This window comes from Copidosoma floridanum, unplaced genomic scaffold (genome assembly GCF_036245765.1).
Source record: "Copidosoma floridanum isolate Cflo_tuat_1 unplaced genomic scaffold, Cflo_Japanese_pri ptg000001l, whole genome shotgun sequence".
Classification (NCBI taxonomy): domain Eukaryota; kingdom Metazoa; phylum Arthropoda; class Insecta; order Hymenoptera; family Encyrtidae; genus Copidosoma; species Copidosoma floridanum.
In genome coordinates this window covers 19,985,702-20,000,000 of record NW_028321878.1, presented here as the reverse complement: position 1 = coordinate 20,000,000, position 14,299 = coordinate 19,985,702, and the positions used below count along the sequence as shown (strand labels likewise).

Genomic DNA, 14,299 nt, shown 5'->3' with positions numbered 1-14,299 from the left:
TGGCTTAATAGAGAAGAAACATTAGAGAAAATTCTAGCAATATCCTCAACCTTTGTAGAATACAAAACGCCCTAATTGGAATACCCACATTCAATTGCGTGCGTTTGTGAGAGTGTTTTTCGTTGAAATTTTCAATTCATAAGATTTCGGTCCCACAACTTTAACAGCAGCCAACTCTTGCTTACAATTTTTATTATGGCTGTCTAAAATGCGTGAAAATGTTGTTTGCGTTGATAAATTTGAGATTCTATAGCGTAGAAAAATAAGAATCTCCGTGTTTTTATTCCAGGTGTCGTCAAAACTGCAATTTTTTGAATGAGACACGAGCCCGTAACGCTAATTTAGCCCCTTTTTTGCATCTCAAACCAGAGGAATACTTTTTCGTGGTCTGAATTATGTTGTACCTATAAAAGTAAGCATCCCTTGAATAATTGAAAAAATTTCCAGATCAGTATCTCCTCAAACGGCTTTGTAATCGACTGGGACATGAAATATGTCATTTTCAGTAAAATGACTTATATATACTAATTTTACGGTTGAATAGGACCTATAAGAGTATCCTTGATTATGTGCTTTTTATTTCTTTGATCACAATATTTTTTTTATTGATTTTTAAGTTAAAAAACTTGAAAAAAAGTCATACCGTTGAAAAAACATTAGAGTTCTACTCTCAAAACAAAACAATAAATAACAAAATATTAAATGTTTTTAAGCTACTCGTCGAAACATCGCTTTTCAGTGATTTTAAAACATTTATTTTTCACAGGTATGTGCAAGCTATCTTTCTGCATCCGAAAAAACGTTTCAATTTTACTTTATTATCACGTTTTACAATAATGTATAGAACTCACAAGTAACTGCATTCTTTAAAGTCATCAATTCGAGACTTTTTATATTTTGCAGCCGTGAATAATGAATAACGATACAAGCTGTAACAATGCAAAGCGTAACTGACTACCAAAATGCATGAGTGTGCACACCATAAAATTTGTACCACTTTCATTCTGCAACTAAAAGAAACTTCTTTACACAACAAAAAATTGTTACAGAAAACAAATAAAGTGAACAAAAAAAAATTCTTTCCGTCAGATGAACACTTTTTTAGGAATACTCTTCATATATTCAACAAAAAAGATGTGTTATCTTACGTCAAAAACTCCCAGCGCCAAATTATGGCTGGATAGTGAGTCCACGTGGTGACAAGAATACACGGAGTAGCATATTTTCTGAAGGTCAGTAAAACACACTGGAGGGAGGATCTTCTGCAAAAATTAAAAAAGTCGTGTTTTTCTAGAAATTATTTAATCAAAAAATAATGCCCCACTAACTCAAACCGCAAAATAACGAAGTTCGTATAATTAGAGAATTTTTTTACTATTTATCCAAAATAAAACCTATCGTAACGCAAAATGAGGTCATCTTATTCCTTTAACATAGCTATTTTTACACTCTGGAGATTCAAACCTTAAATCTGCGGCAGTCCAACTAGATCGCTTACCATTGAACTACGAGATTAGTTACTTGAGAGAGCAAAAAAACTTATACTTACGCTGCATGGAGTCTTGAATTTCCACGACCAGCCATAAGCCTGAGTGAGTTCGAGTTAAGAGTAAGAACATATACTCTCTTTCTCGTATAACTTACACGGGCATATGAGAAAATCCATTTTTAATTGTGATTTACACGTTCCAAAAAAAAGTAACAATTTTTCCGAGGCACACACTAGAACCAATTTTATTTTATCTATATACCCTTAGAAATAAGGAAAAAATGGTGTGCAAGCATTTAAGGGCTTGTGCCACTGTTTTCCGCCCCACTAAAGAATTTAAATACTGATTTTCTAAAGTGAAAAAGCTAGACTAAACTGAAAAATGTCGGAAACTGACTGAATTGTACCAGGTTTAAAAAAAATCTTATTTTTCCGCATTCTGTAGACGTTTAGGAACATTGATTACCCTAAACCTATGCATCACTTCGATATATAAATGATTCAGGGTGAATTTCCCATCTAAAGCCTCCGCATGAATTGCAGTACCAAAAATTGGTGTGAAAATGTATTATTTTTCCCTCAGACATCTGCTGCTAGGAGTTTTTAAGGTCACTGAGCACGAATCGGAAGTGAATTTGCAAGCAGGTGTAGTTTCAACCCTCCAAAATGACCCCCAGTTGCAGTAAATCATTAAAAAATCCATAATTAGGCCTCTGAAATCATGTCACAGGGGGTTTTCAAGGTCGCTCATCACGATTCCGAAGTTAATTTGTGCGCAGGGGTAGTAATAACCTTCAAAACCACCTCCCAATTTCAGAAAATCTTAAAAATTCTAGTACTTTATCTTGGAAATTCTTTCTTGGGGAACCATAAAGAACTTACTTGTACATTGTTGGATGAAGGAGTTGAACAGCATTAAAACTACCCCTGCACACAAATAGATCTCAAATGTACGTTTTTACGATCAGTGACTTCGAAAATCCATGAGAAACGATTTCGGAGGCCAAATTATGGATTTTTTAATAATTTACTGCAACTGGGGGTCATTTTGGAGGGTTGAAACTACACCTGCTTGCAAATTCACTTCCGATTCGTGCTCAGTGACCTTAAAAACTCCTAACAGCAGATTTCGGAGGGAAAATAATACATTTTCACACCAATTTTTGGTACTGCAATTTATGCGGAGGCTTTAGATGGGAAATTCACCCTGAATCATTTATATGTCGAAGTTATGCATAGGTTTGGGCTAATTAATGTTCCCAATGAGCGATTAGAAATCCAACTGGTCAAAAGTAGTATTTATCAATAAACTATTTCCTTAGGCAAACAAGTATCAGCAATAAGACCCCAATTTAATTTTAGTGTTTTTTATTAATTAAATGTGCCCTTCGTCGTGCAAACATCGGTGATAAGAAACTCAACTAAATTATAGTATAACTTATAAATTGAATGTCTCTTTAGGCGAGTAAGCATCAGCGATAAGAAAACTCACAGACTTCAGTATTATTAATCAATAAAATACGCTCTTAGAAAAGCAATCGTTACTGATTAGAAACTTAACAGTTTTTTAGTATTATTAATAAATTTACTAAGTTCTGAGACAAGTAAGCATCGGCTGTAAGAAACTCAACATATTTTAATATCATTAATATATAAAATACGCTCTGAAGGGAGTAAGTATCGGCGACTGAAAAATTGACTGATTTAAGTAATATTAATAAATAACATAAGCTCGTGGGCAAATAAATATCGGCGATAAGAAACCCATCATATTTTAATATAATTTTTAAATAAAATAAGCTCTTAGGCAAGTAAGCATCGGCAATTAGAAAGCCAACAGATTCAAGGAATATTAATAAATAAAAAAGCTTATAGGCGAGTAAGCATCAGCGATAAGAAACCCAACAGATTTTAGTGTTATTTATAAATAAAACACGCTCTTAGGCAAGCAACCATTACTGATTAAAAACTTAACAGATTTTTAGTATTATTAATAAATTTACTAAGTTCTGAGGCACGAAAGTATTGGTGACTAGCAACCTCACTTTGTTTTTTGGATAATTCATAAATTTATTAGCCTCTAGGCGAGCAATAAAACTGTTATAGGTTTTATTATCTAATAAAATGTATACATGTCCCATCGAGCATCGGTGTTTAGCAAACAAATGTCTTTTCATGGGGCTGTCCATGCGAAGTACGCGCTCAGAAATTTAACGTTATTTATTAACCGGACGATCTCACAAATCTACTAGAATTTGCACTAAGAATTAGTATGTGGACCACGGTACAAATAATGTAGTTATGTGTAAAAGAATTTATAATAAATACAAGTAGATCATTATAGTCAATTTATAAGCGTATTTAGACTTTAAGTTCGTAAATCTATACAACTCCATTTTGATTAAAATATATCACTCAAAAGTTTCGTTTTTTTAATAAATTATCACAGGCCTGCAAGGAACGGGTTATTTTTTTTTCTTTTCAATTTAATAGTCATACATCAACACATGATATCATCGTTGCACCTCGTTTTTTAATAATTTAAATCAATAAAATTCATGTGATTGATGTTGATAAAGTCACCCATTATGAGCACATAAAGTTATGCTATGAAAATTCAAAATGGTGGACACAAAATGGCGATTCTTTTAAAATTTGTTTCTTGTGACTTGAAATGTATTTAATCTTTCTAATCGATTCGCAATAATAATAATAATAATAATGATGATGATAATAATAATAATAGCGATTCGGTTGGTTGAAATCATCAAAATTTCTTCATCATCTATCACAGTCTTCCGCTGAAGCGGAACCTTACTGTTCCCAATTGACAATATTACTCTTTCACTTATTTCTTTCATTTCTATTTTATATTAACAACCTTTAGTCTTTTTCATAAGAACACAGCACGATTTAATCAATGGAGAAAAATTCAGTGGTATATTTATGTATACGTAATGTGAACTCCATCAGTAACCCGGTTTGTAACAAAACAAGTATTGTGCTGTGTTTTTTCGTCGTTAGCAGCCAAATTCATGAGCTAAACAACACATATGCTAAGACACACTTACGAAAGAAGACAGTAAAATAAAACAAGTCAAAATTTGGACAAATTGAGTCATTCGAAATTAGTTTTCACTCTGATCAAAGCAGCGATGTCATCTGAGAATAGCATACGAAAATGACAATTGTTGTGGTATAGCGCCTAATTGTAAAATGAATTGTGTATATACACGGTGAGCCATTTTAATCTATGCATCTAAATATTTCGCCAGAGGTGCCACCTATTAAAAAATGACCTTAACAAGAGAATGATATCTGTGTTTCTTACAGTCGGAAACAATCACTTTCCCATGTTATTAAACGCCATTTTGTGTCCACCATTTTAAATTTTCATAGCATAACTTTATGTGCTCGTAATGGGTGACTTTATTAACATCAATTACATGAATTTCATTGATTTAAATTATTAAAAAACGAGGTGCAACGTTGATATCATGTGTTAATAAAAATTGTCGATTTCGAGCCAAGTTTTTCTTTTCAGTATTACAAAAAAAGTTTTTTCAAATTTCACGCTTTCGGTATGGTTTTCTGTAGATTTTGGCATGCTAAAAACGATCCCGTTGTCCGATTTGCCCTATCATTCCATAGTTTTGAGATATTCAACGCGCAAAAGGGCAAAAAACACGCTTTTTGGCACTTTTAGGTTAGGATTGCTCAAAATCCTGACGTGATAGAGCAATTTGGCCAACAGATTCGGATTCAGCGCGAAAAAATACTTAGGATATGACTATTGGACTGCAAAAGAAAAAAACCTTGCAGGCCTGTGTTATCTGTTTATTAATAATACAGTTGCGTAGTTTTTAAAAGTTTGGGTTCACATATATTTGTGTATTAATAACATCCACCAGCTCGTATTTGTGCTCTTTTTCAATTATTCGATCCGCATTGAACAACCAATTTATTCCAACAGCATTCAGCATACTTTTTTTTATGCAAAGTCCAGTAATTTTAACTAACCAAAATTTAGCCTATTTATTTTGCAATTGGTACGAAAATTTTTGGGCATTAAAAAAAACACACAATTTTAGAATTTACGTAACACTTACTCACACACATACACACACATACACATGGTTGAGACAAATTGCAAATTTACTTCTTACAAATGTAGAACAATATAACTTGTTATTTTATGGGTAAACTTTAAATTCTATTATCCCTTTTATTGTTTGTTACTAAGGAACGTGAAATCACTGATTATTTTCACCACGTTAACAGCGATACTAGCTTAACCACAAATATGTTTGTGTAATTAGCTGTACTAAATAACAGTTAAAATGCTAATTTCTGATTCTTGCTCGCCTACGGGCAACTTAAATAGACGAGTCAGACTAAAATACTAGTGGCTTTCTAATCACCGACGCTTATTTGCCTATGAGCTTATTTAATTTATAAATAATACTTAAAATTGTTGGGTTTCTAATAGCCGATACTTTCTCGCCCAAGAAAATATTTTATTAACGACACTATAACACTGTTGGGATTCGAATCGTTGCTTTTTCCCTAAAAGAAATAGTTTATTAATAATTATTGTTAAAATTTAGTCGAGTTTCTTACCACAGATGGTAGCACGCTGAAAGGCATATTGAATTCACGAATAAATGCAAAATTTAGCTGTTTTTTTTATTGCCAATGCTTCTTTGACGAAGGAAATATTCTATTTATAAATAATACTATTAAATAGTTAGGTTTTTATTCGCCAATGGTTGCACTCTAAAGTAAACATTCTATCAATAATTAATGTTGAAATTCATATAAGTTTTTTATTGCTACTGCTTGCACGCTGAACAAAATCATTTTATTAACAACTAACACTGAAATTTAGTTAGGTTTTTAATTGCTTATGCTTTTTTTGCCTAACAGCACATTTTAATGATAATAAATACTAAAAAATGGTTGCGTTTGTAATTGCTAATGCTTGCTTACCTTAGGAAATATTCCATTAATAAATAATACTTGAGAAGTAGTTGGGTATTTAATTGCTAATTCTTACTCGCCTAAGGAGAAATTTAATTAATACGTAATACTAAAATTTACATTATTTTCTTATCGCCGATGCTTGCACGCTTAAGGGCACATTTAATTAATAAATCATACGAAAATTAATTTAGGCTCTTATTGCTGATGCTTGTTTGCCTACAGAAATATTTTATTGATGAATATTACTTTTAACCAGTTGGATTTTCTAATCACCAATGCATGCTTTCCACAAAAAAAATTTTATTAATAAACATTAATGTTAAAATGTACTAAAATTTCTTATCGCCGATACTTGCATGCCTAAAAGCACATTTTATTAATAAATAATTAATACTCCAAAACAGTTGGGTTTCTAATTTCAGATGTCTGCTTGCCTAAAAAAATGTTATTCATAATTCGTTTGCTTACTCATAATAGTTATTTACGTAACAAGTGCGGAAAAGATGATTTCCCGCACGAGTCGTGATTGACTCGCACAAGTGGCCGGAGTTGTAGCACGAGTGTGATCGCACGGTAAGAGTTACCGTCACCGGCCACGAGTGCGAGTCTATCACACAAGTGCGGGAAATCGTCCTGCACGAGTTGCGTACAAGTTTTTTCGCAATAAGTGTGCGGAAAATAGGTGTTTTCCGCACTGATGTTAGTGTGGAAATAGTAGTTTTCCTACGAGTCTGAAAAGTCTCTGTTTGCGAACCGAGAGGTTTGCGGCCCGAGCCGAAGGCGAGGGACGTAACGAGGTTCGTAAAGGATACTTTTCGAACGAGTTCCGGAAAACTACTTTTTCGCCCGAGGAAGTACCAGCCTCCCAAAACCACCCGAGGGCGGAAAATTGATTTTTTCCGCACATAGTGTGCGGAAAAGGTGTGTGGAAAAGGTTTTTGTCACACACCTTTTCTGCATACTGTGCAGAAAAACCTTTGCCACACACCTTTTCTGCACACTGTGTGGAAAATATTTTCCGCACACTATGTGGGAAAATCGATTTTCCACACTAATATCAGTGCGGAAAACACCTATTTTCCGTACACTTATTGCGAAAAAACTTGTACGCAACTCGTGCGGGACGATTTCCCGCACTCGTGTGATAGACTTGCACTCGTGGCTGGTGGTGGTAACTCGTGCCGTGCGATCACACTCGTGCGAGTCAATCACGACTCGTGTGGGAAATTGTCTTTTCCGCACTTGTTACGTAAATAACTATTGTTAACCAGCTTTTACTAAAAATCAGTTAGGTTGCTGATTGCTGATGTTTTTTTTTACCCAAGTACATAGAATAAACAGAAATACGAAGTAAATTTTAAAATCTGTATGAAAATGAAATTGTATGTTATAGTATTACAATTCTTATTGACAGATAATACTTATCCTTAATTTAGATTCAAAATGTATATTAATTTTTAAAAACGCTTTGATTCTTAAGATTTTTTTTTTTGTCTTCATAGTGAATTTTTTAAAATTGTTTATAAATAAACGTATTAAAAGTATCTAAGTAAAAATTTTAAAGCAATTTCAAAATATAATTGAGTTTTCTAAAACTTAATTGTCGTAGAAACGGTTATATGAATTTTTTATATTATTTTATTACAGATTTTCATGAAATATATAAATCTCCCAAGTAATAATGAAATATGATATAGTAACATTTGCCCTTTTGACAAGATTACGCAAAAAACATTTATTTTTTGTTAACTGTATTATAACATTTTTCTAAATGATTGAAATAATTAGGCACGCAAAGATAATAAATATTATTTTAACAAGGTAAAACTTTATTTTATCATATTTCGATTTTGTATGCTTGCATGGATAACCTATAGCATACATTGTTGAATTTTCAGATATATTATACATAGTTTAAATAATTCAGGCTCAGTCGTTATTAAGTATTAAGAATTACTGTCATTCAGATTTTATTTTATGAAAACTGATGCTTCTATTTGAAAGTTATAACAGAAAAAAGTTCGTGTATATATTGTAATTGTGACGTTTGTTTTGTAAAGCCAACGATAATTGGAAAACTACTTGTATTAAAAAGTAAAGACTTATGCAATACAATTTTCAAATATGAACTATTGTAATCTCGGCGCATAAAATGGGAAATTGGCAATACGATTCTACAGTACCAATCTTATAAATGTTTAATGAATCGACTTGGGCTTACTTATTCTGTATACATGTTAATCTGTAGCTTGAAATGCAAAATGTGTCAACAATAATTTTTAACTGACTCAGCTCTTATCGTTTATATGAAATAATAGGTAATGAATGTAAAAGACAGTAATTAGCTACGTATGAGACCAACATTGCATTACATCTGTTGAATTATGATTTTCAGCTGTTTAGTTATTTGCAGCTTTTGTTTCAAATAATAGTTTGGTTTGACCATGTATGTCATTAGAATAAAAATTAATATTGTTTCTTTAAAATTGGTTGTTTAATGATACTGCCCGACTTTTATTTGAAACTATTCAACACACAAAGTTTCTGAGGTTTTCTAAGTAAGATTATTCTGTAATTTTTTCAAATGCTTTATCTTGATAAGTTTTCGGTTAATGTTATAGAAAAACTGTATTTAAGATTTCTATCAAGCTTGACATGTACAAAGTATTGTATAGTGTTGTTGTGTGTAGTAAAATTTTTTAAGAATAAATAAAAAATACTGGTTTTCCATTTATGATTGTGAGTAATTGATAGCCTACTCATAATAAAGCTGAACCAATTTAATTTCATTACTGTACGCTAATATAGATATAACTGTTTGTAAAAAGGCACAATTTTCGTGATTGCATTTTGGATGTATCTGTAGCTGTTTGATTGCTCCAATAAAAAAATGCATAAAGATTTTTGAATGTCGGTTCGTGTATTGCCAAACTAAAATTTTTTTAAAAGAAGTGAATGCTTATTGAATTGCTCGAAACTCTGTAATACCTACCGCTCAAATTACAATGATATTTAATATGCTAGTTGATATTAATATAAAGATGACTCAGTTGTTGAACCTTATCATAACTTCATACAGAGCTCATTTGTAGAGCAGCAGCTTATCATCTGATTTCTTATTCATTTAAATTTACATTTATTTAAACGTTATTTAATCAGTAACTTAACCAGTGGGAACATAGGATACAGAAAAAAAATGCCAAGCAATGAGGACAATATTGTCATCGATGTATATTGTTTTACAGATTTTAAAAATAAGTTGTATAACCTACAGTATCATTTTTTTGCAGGAGTCTGCAAGGAGTTTTTGTTAAAAAAAAAAAAAAAAAAAAAATGGGTAAGGATCTGAGGACTCACGAAAAAAAGTTTGTCAGAGAAGCAACTTTGATTAACAATAAAGTGCTTTCCAAACATTTCACAATTTAATACAACAAAACACATTTTTTTTAAGAAAGTGCCACATTAGACTTATTTTTTTACATGTCTATGGCAATTCATTAACATGTTTTGCAATCGTTTTATTGGCACTGCATATTTTTTGTTTATAAAAAAAATTTTTTTCTCATAGAGTAGCTTTTTTCTCTTTGTTTTTGACTTAAATGTTTGTTCTGTGGTCATACTGATAGATTTACAGATTAAATAGTATTTGCTTCGATTTTCGCCTTCTAAGGTAGCTTTCTTCAAAGTGTTTCAAATTTATTTCAAATTTATTTCACAAATTAATTAACAGTATATCCTGGTCAGATGTAAAGCTGTTGCTTCAAAAATAAGCTGAACATAAAATCATGTTTAAGGTTATGTTGAAAAAAGCGCTTTCCTACCTCCTCAGTAAAAATTCAAATACTTGGGGGTGACATTTTTTTTTTGACAAATAATTAATTGTCACCACTCCAATTTTATAATTTGGCACACTAAACAAGAGCATTGGTTTATCAAGAATAATTGAAAAAAATAATTATACAACAGATCTAACAGACTTGTATAGAAAGATTATGGCTTACGTGAGCTTAATGTAATTCATTGGTATCAGTTGTATTGAAAATGGGTTGAAATATGTTTTATTTTCTACCATTACATTAGTGCAATGAGAAACTTCAATTTTATATTTGTAAGAAAAATAAGTAATGTAGATCAAGTACGTGGATTCTCAGATATTTTTTTGCCGCAAGAACGAAAGAAACAAACGTGAAATCGATTTCTTTTTACACCTTGTATATAGAAGTCAAAACATTGTAAATATGTATTATTTATTAACTTTTTTGGTTTACATTTCACAATTATCGATGCATACTTGGATAAGAATATAAGTAATAGGTCACTTTAGTAATATGTTCCATTTAGAGTTTGTGATGGATTTATAACATACACAACACTATTTTCTTACTTTTATTACCCATATCATCAAAGATATTTTTTGCATTTGACGAATATTAATATTATTATTATTATTATATAATAAAAAAACATAAAAATGTATTTTGATGCCAACTATCAAAGTATTATAAATGTTGAGACGATTTTATTTTAACCTACAGATACACCTCACAGTAATTCGTTTAAACTGTTGCATGCGGAACTAATTTTTATTTTAGCTTCATCCTGCAGATTCTGATAAGTCCAATTATCTAGTTCGGTGAGACAAGGTGTTAAGATTAGCGAATAACTGCAGGACACAAATATGTTTTGAGCTGTGAAACTATGTGGAGTATGCTTATATTGCTATTATTGTAAGCAAACGAATTACTGATTCATATAATACTGCTTGTATGGTGAATACATGATCGTCACACTTGTACATTATGAAAGATGATTTAAAACTTCAGTTGCATTAGAAAAGAAACTAATATGTAAAGACATGTAGGAAATCACGATTTAAAGCTTTCTGCATGCGTTGTAAATGATCGGTCTAGAATTGATCGATGAAACTTGATAATATATACGTTACTAGATCAGAATCGTTATTTGCATAATTGTGTATGAAATGAATATTGTTGACGGTGAGATGTTAATGCTACAATAATTGATATAGTTACTTGATTGTCCACAAATATTGATTGTTTAACATGTTATCATATTCAAATGAGTTTGTGAATAATTAGAATAAAACTGGCTTAAACGCAATAAATGTCCAACACCTTTTGGCATCATATCATAAATTGCATCAAATATATACTGTACTCTCTTCAGTAACTGAAATACAGTTGTTATCACATAAAAAAAAATTTTTCTTATTTCCATTATGTAGTACAAGTTATGTAATCCCTGTTTAACGTGTATTTTAATTTTTCATAGTCTATGCTACCCTATTATCCTTATAAAAATTCGACAGCAACCTGTTAATCTCACTATTCTTCAAGGTCAAATGTGGTTTTAAAATGTGAAATTATTTTAATCATAGTACGTATTTCATTTTGAAAAATGATTTCAAATCAGATAAAATTATACATTTAGATTGCAGTAAATTTTTGTATCAAGTGTTGATCCCATATAAGAGTAGAAATTCATGAAAAATTGCGTCGTATCAAATATTTTATAGTAAATACCTGTTTGTATTGTAATATCCTAAAGTCAAATAAAATAACGTGATTCTTAAAACAACAATAAAAAACTATTAAAAATATTTACCTTGCCATTACTTGAGTGATAATGTTTGCTAAGATTGATATTACTTCAAATAGAAGCTCCCTACAAATAGAAATTTACCTAGCATTTTGTTGTCAAAATATGTTTTGTTAGACATATCTCATCTTTAAGGTTATTAATATTTGAGTACATTACTCAAACTTTGCCCATTGCTAACACAGTTATGTAGTAAATAGTATAAAATGATTTACTCAGCTTGGCGAGAAAGTGAAGTACCATGGCCCGTGTGGCTTCACCTGCACATTAATCCGCTGAGCAAACAATAATTGGTATACTTTTTGGCCCATTTACGCAATATACTATATTTTAACGTATAGTTGTTGACACAGCAAAAAAAAAATTTTAAGGCATTATTCTAGCAGACTGATACAAATCGTTTAAAGCAGAATATTTTCAGTTATCTGTAGGAAATGAATATAGTAAATTTAAGTTTGTGGATATGACATTGCAATTATCATTACAAAGTGATGAAGCCAAAGTATGTCATAGTAACATTTGAAATAAACAGCTCTTTTTTATAAACTTTCCACAACATAAAAAATATATACTTCTGTATTTAATACGATGTAAAAACACGCACTCATGTCTGACATCATTTTTAAACCTGTCTTTTTAGTTAATGATGTTTTTAAAAATGAAAAAAATTTTTCGGTAATAGTTAGTAAACAATAGCTACATCATTAATTTACATAGACTAAGCTTATTATATATTTTTTTGCATTCTCCTACAGTTTGAAAAAAAAATGATCTGCAATGAGATAACCTTTTTGAGGTAATGTTTCGTTTCGTTATATTTCGCCATTTGTCTGTATTTCTCCAAAAGATTTCCTTACATTTGGTTCAATGAAATTTTTGCTACAGGAATACACAAACAAATCGGCAGAAAAAATACTATTTTAGAAAAACTATAATATATATTTACCTAGACTATGTTGTTAACATTTACTTATTACACTACATTATTAGAAGAATGAACCACTGTTACACTAACAAATAAAATACATGGATATACGACCATCATTAAATACGCGTTGCACGTTTACGGACGCACCAGAACACTATTTGCTTATTGAATCTACCAAGTGCAGTATTTTATCACATATATTTTAACATATACTTTCGATGAAGTATGTATTATTTTTCATTACTATCCTAAAATCACAGTGCAGTAAACTGATGTGGTACATACTCCACATATTAAGGAGGACATTAATGTGATTTCAGCTGTTTTTCATTTTGTATGTATTTCACAAAAAAAAATTTTAGAGCTAAGTGAGCATGGGAAAACAGGCATTTTGATAAAAAAATTATTCTAATTTACAATAAAGTACTGCAGTCGAGGTTATTAATGATCTTACCTTTCATTCACAGTAAGCTGGATACCTAAGCTGAAAGAAGTATACAGTGATGCTCCTGCCTTACAAAAGCAACTGTGTCACTCAAATATCAATAATTATTCGCCGTTAAACAACTTTTATGCTCTGTAACGTGTTTTGTTTGTTGTACTACGTCATTTTCAACATTAATAAGCAGTTTTTCAAGTTTTCAGATAATTGCATGGATATTCGTTTCAATGATTTTTGACTAATTTAATGTTCGGTTGGACGGTCATCGATTAACTTTATACGCGAAAAATGGGTTTTCGTTAAAATATTTTTTGGTTTTACGATATTCTGTGTTTTCGTTTTCGGTAATTCGAATCATTGGAAAAATGACTGGCCGTCTGCGTGTTGCTACCCTGCCAATAGCTTGTTAAAACACAAAAAAGATTAATAATACACGTACCTTTTGTTCGAAATCAATATGAAATTTCCCGATGCAATTCAATACTCTCATGGCTACGCACGTCTTTTGAGTTGAGCTGTAAACGATGAAAATTTTTTCACGATTGAACTGAAGATACAAGATAATACGAGCAGTAGAGAAACAATACTGATCAGGCAGGTAGTCGTTACAAATTCGATGCAGTAATTGCTTTTTTCGTTGTCGCAACGTGATTGGATGGTTGCTTCAAGTTTCTAATCACTTGTCTCCAACAAACTAATCTAAGGTATGTAACTTTTCGATTTCAAAACCAAGTCCACTCGAGAAAGCCTAACAAAGCATATTTTCTTAGCATGCTATAAACCATCACGTCACCCAACTAATGAGGCGATTTTTCTATTTTTGTAGTCAAGCGATAAC

The 14,299-nt window shown here is 31.2% G+C and overlaps 1 protein-coding gene across 1 annotated transcript in view; it reads right to left on the bottom strand.

The window, feature by feature from the left end:
- LOC149376073 (uncharacterized) overlaps window positions 1-14,003 on the bottom strand; it is a 49,667-nt gene extending 35,664 nt beyond the window's left edge. The window contains exon 1 of the mRNA XM_089593167.1: window positions 13,901-14,003. Coding sequence (XP_089449293.1) covers window positions 13,901-13,951 — 51 coding nt within the window. The 5' untranslated portion in view covers window positions 13,952-14,003. The remainder of the gene's footprint in view (window positions 1-13,900) is intronic.
- Between the last annotated feature and the right edge of the window lie 296 nt (window positions 14,004-14,299).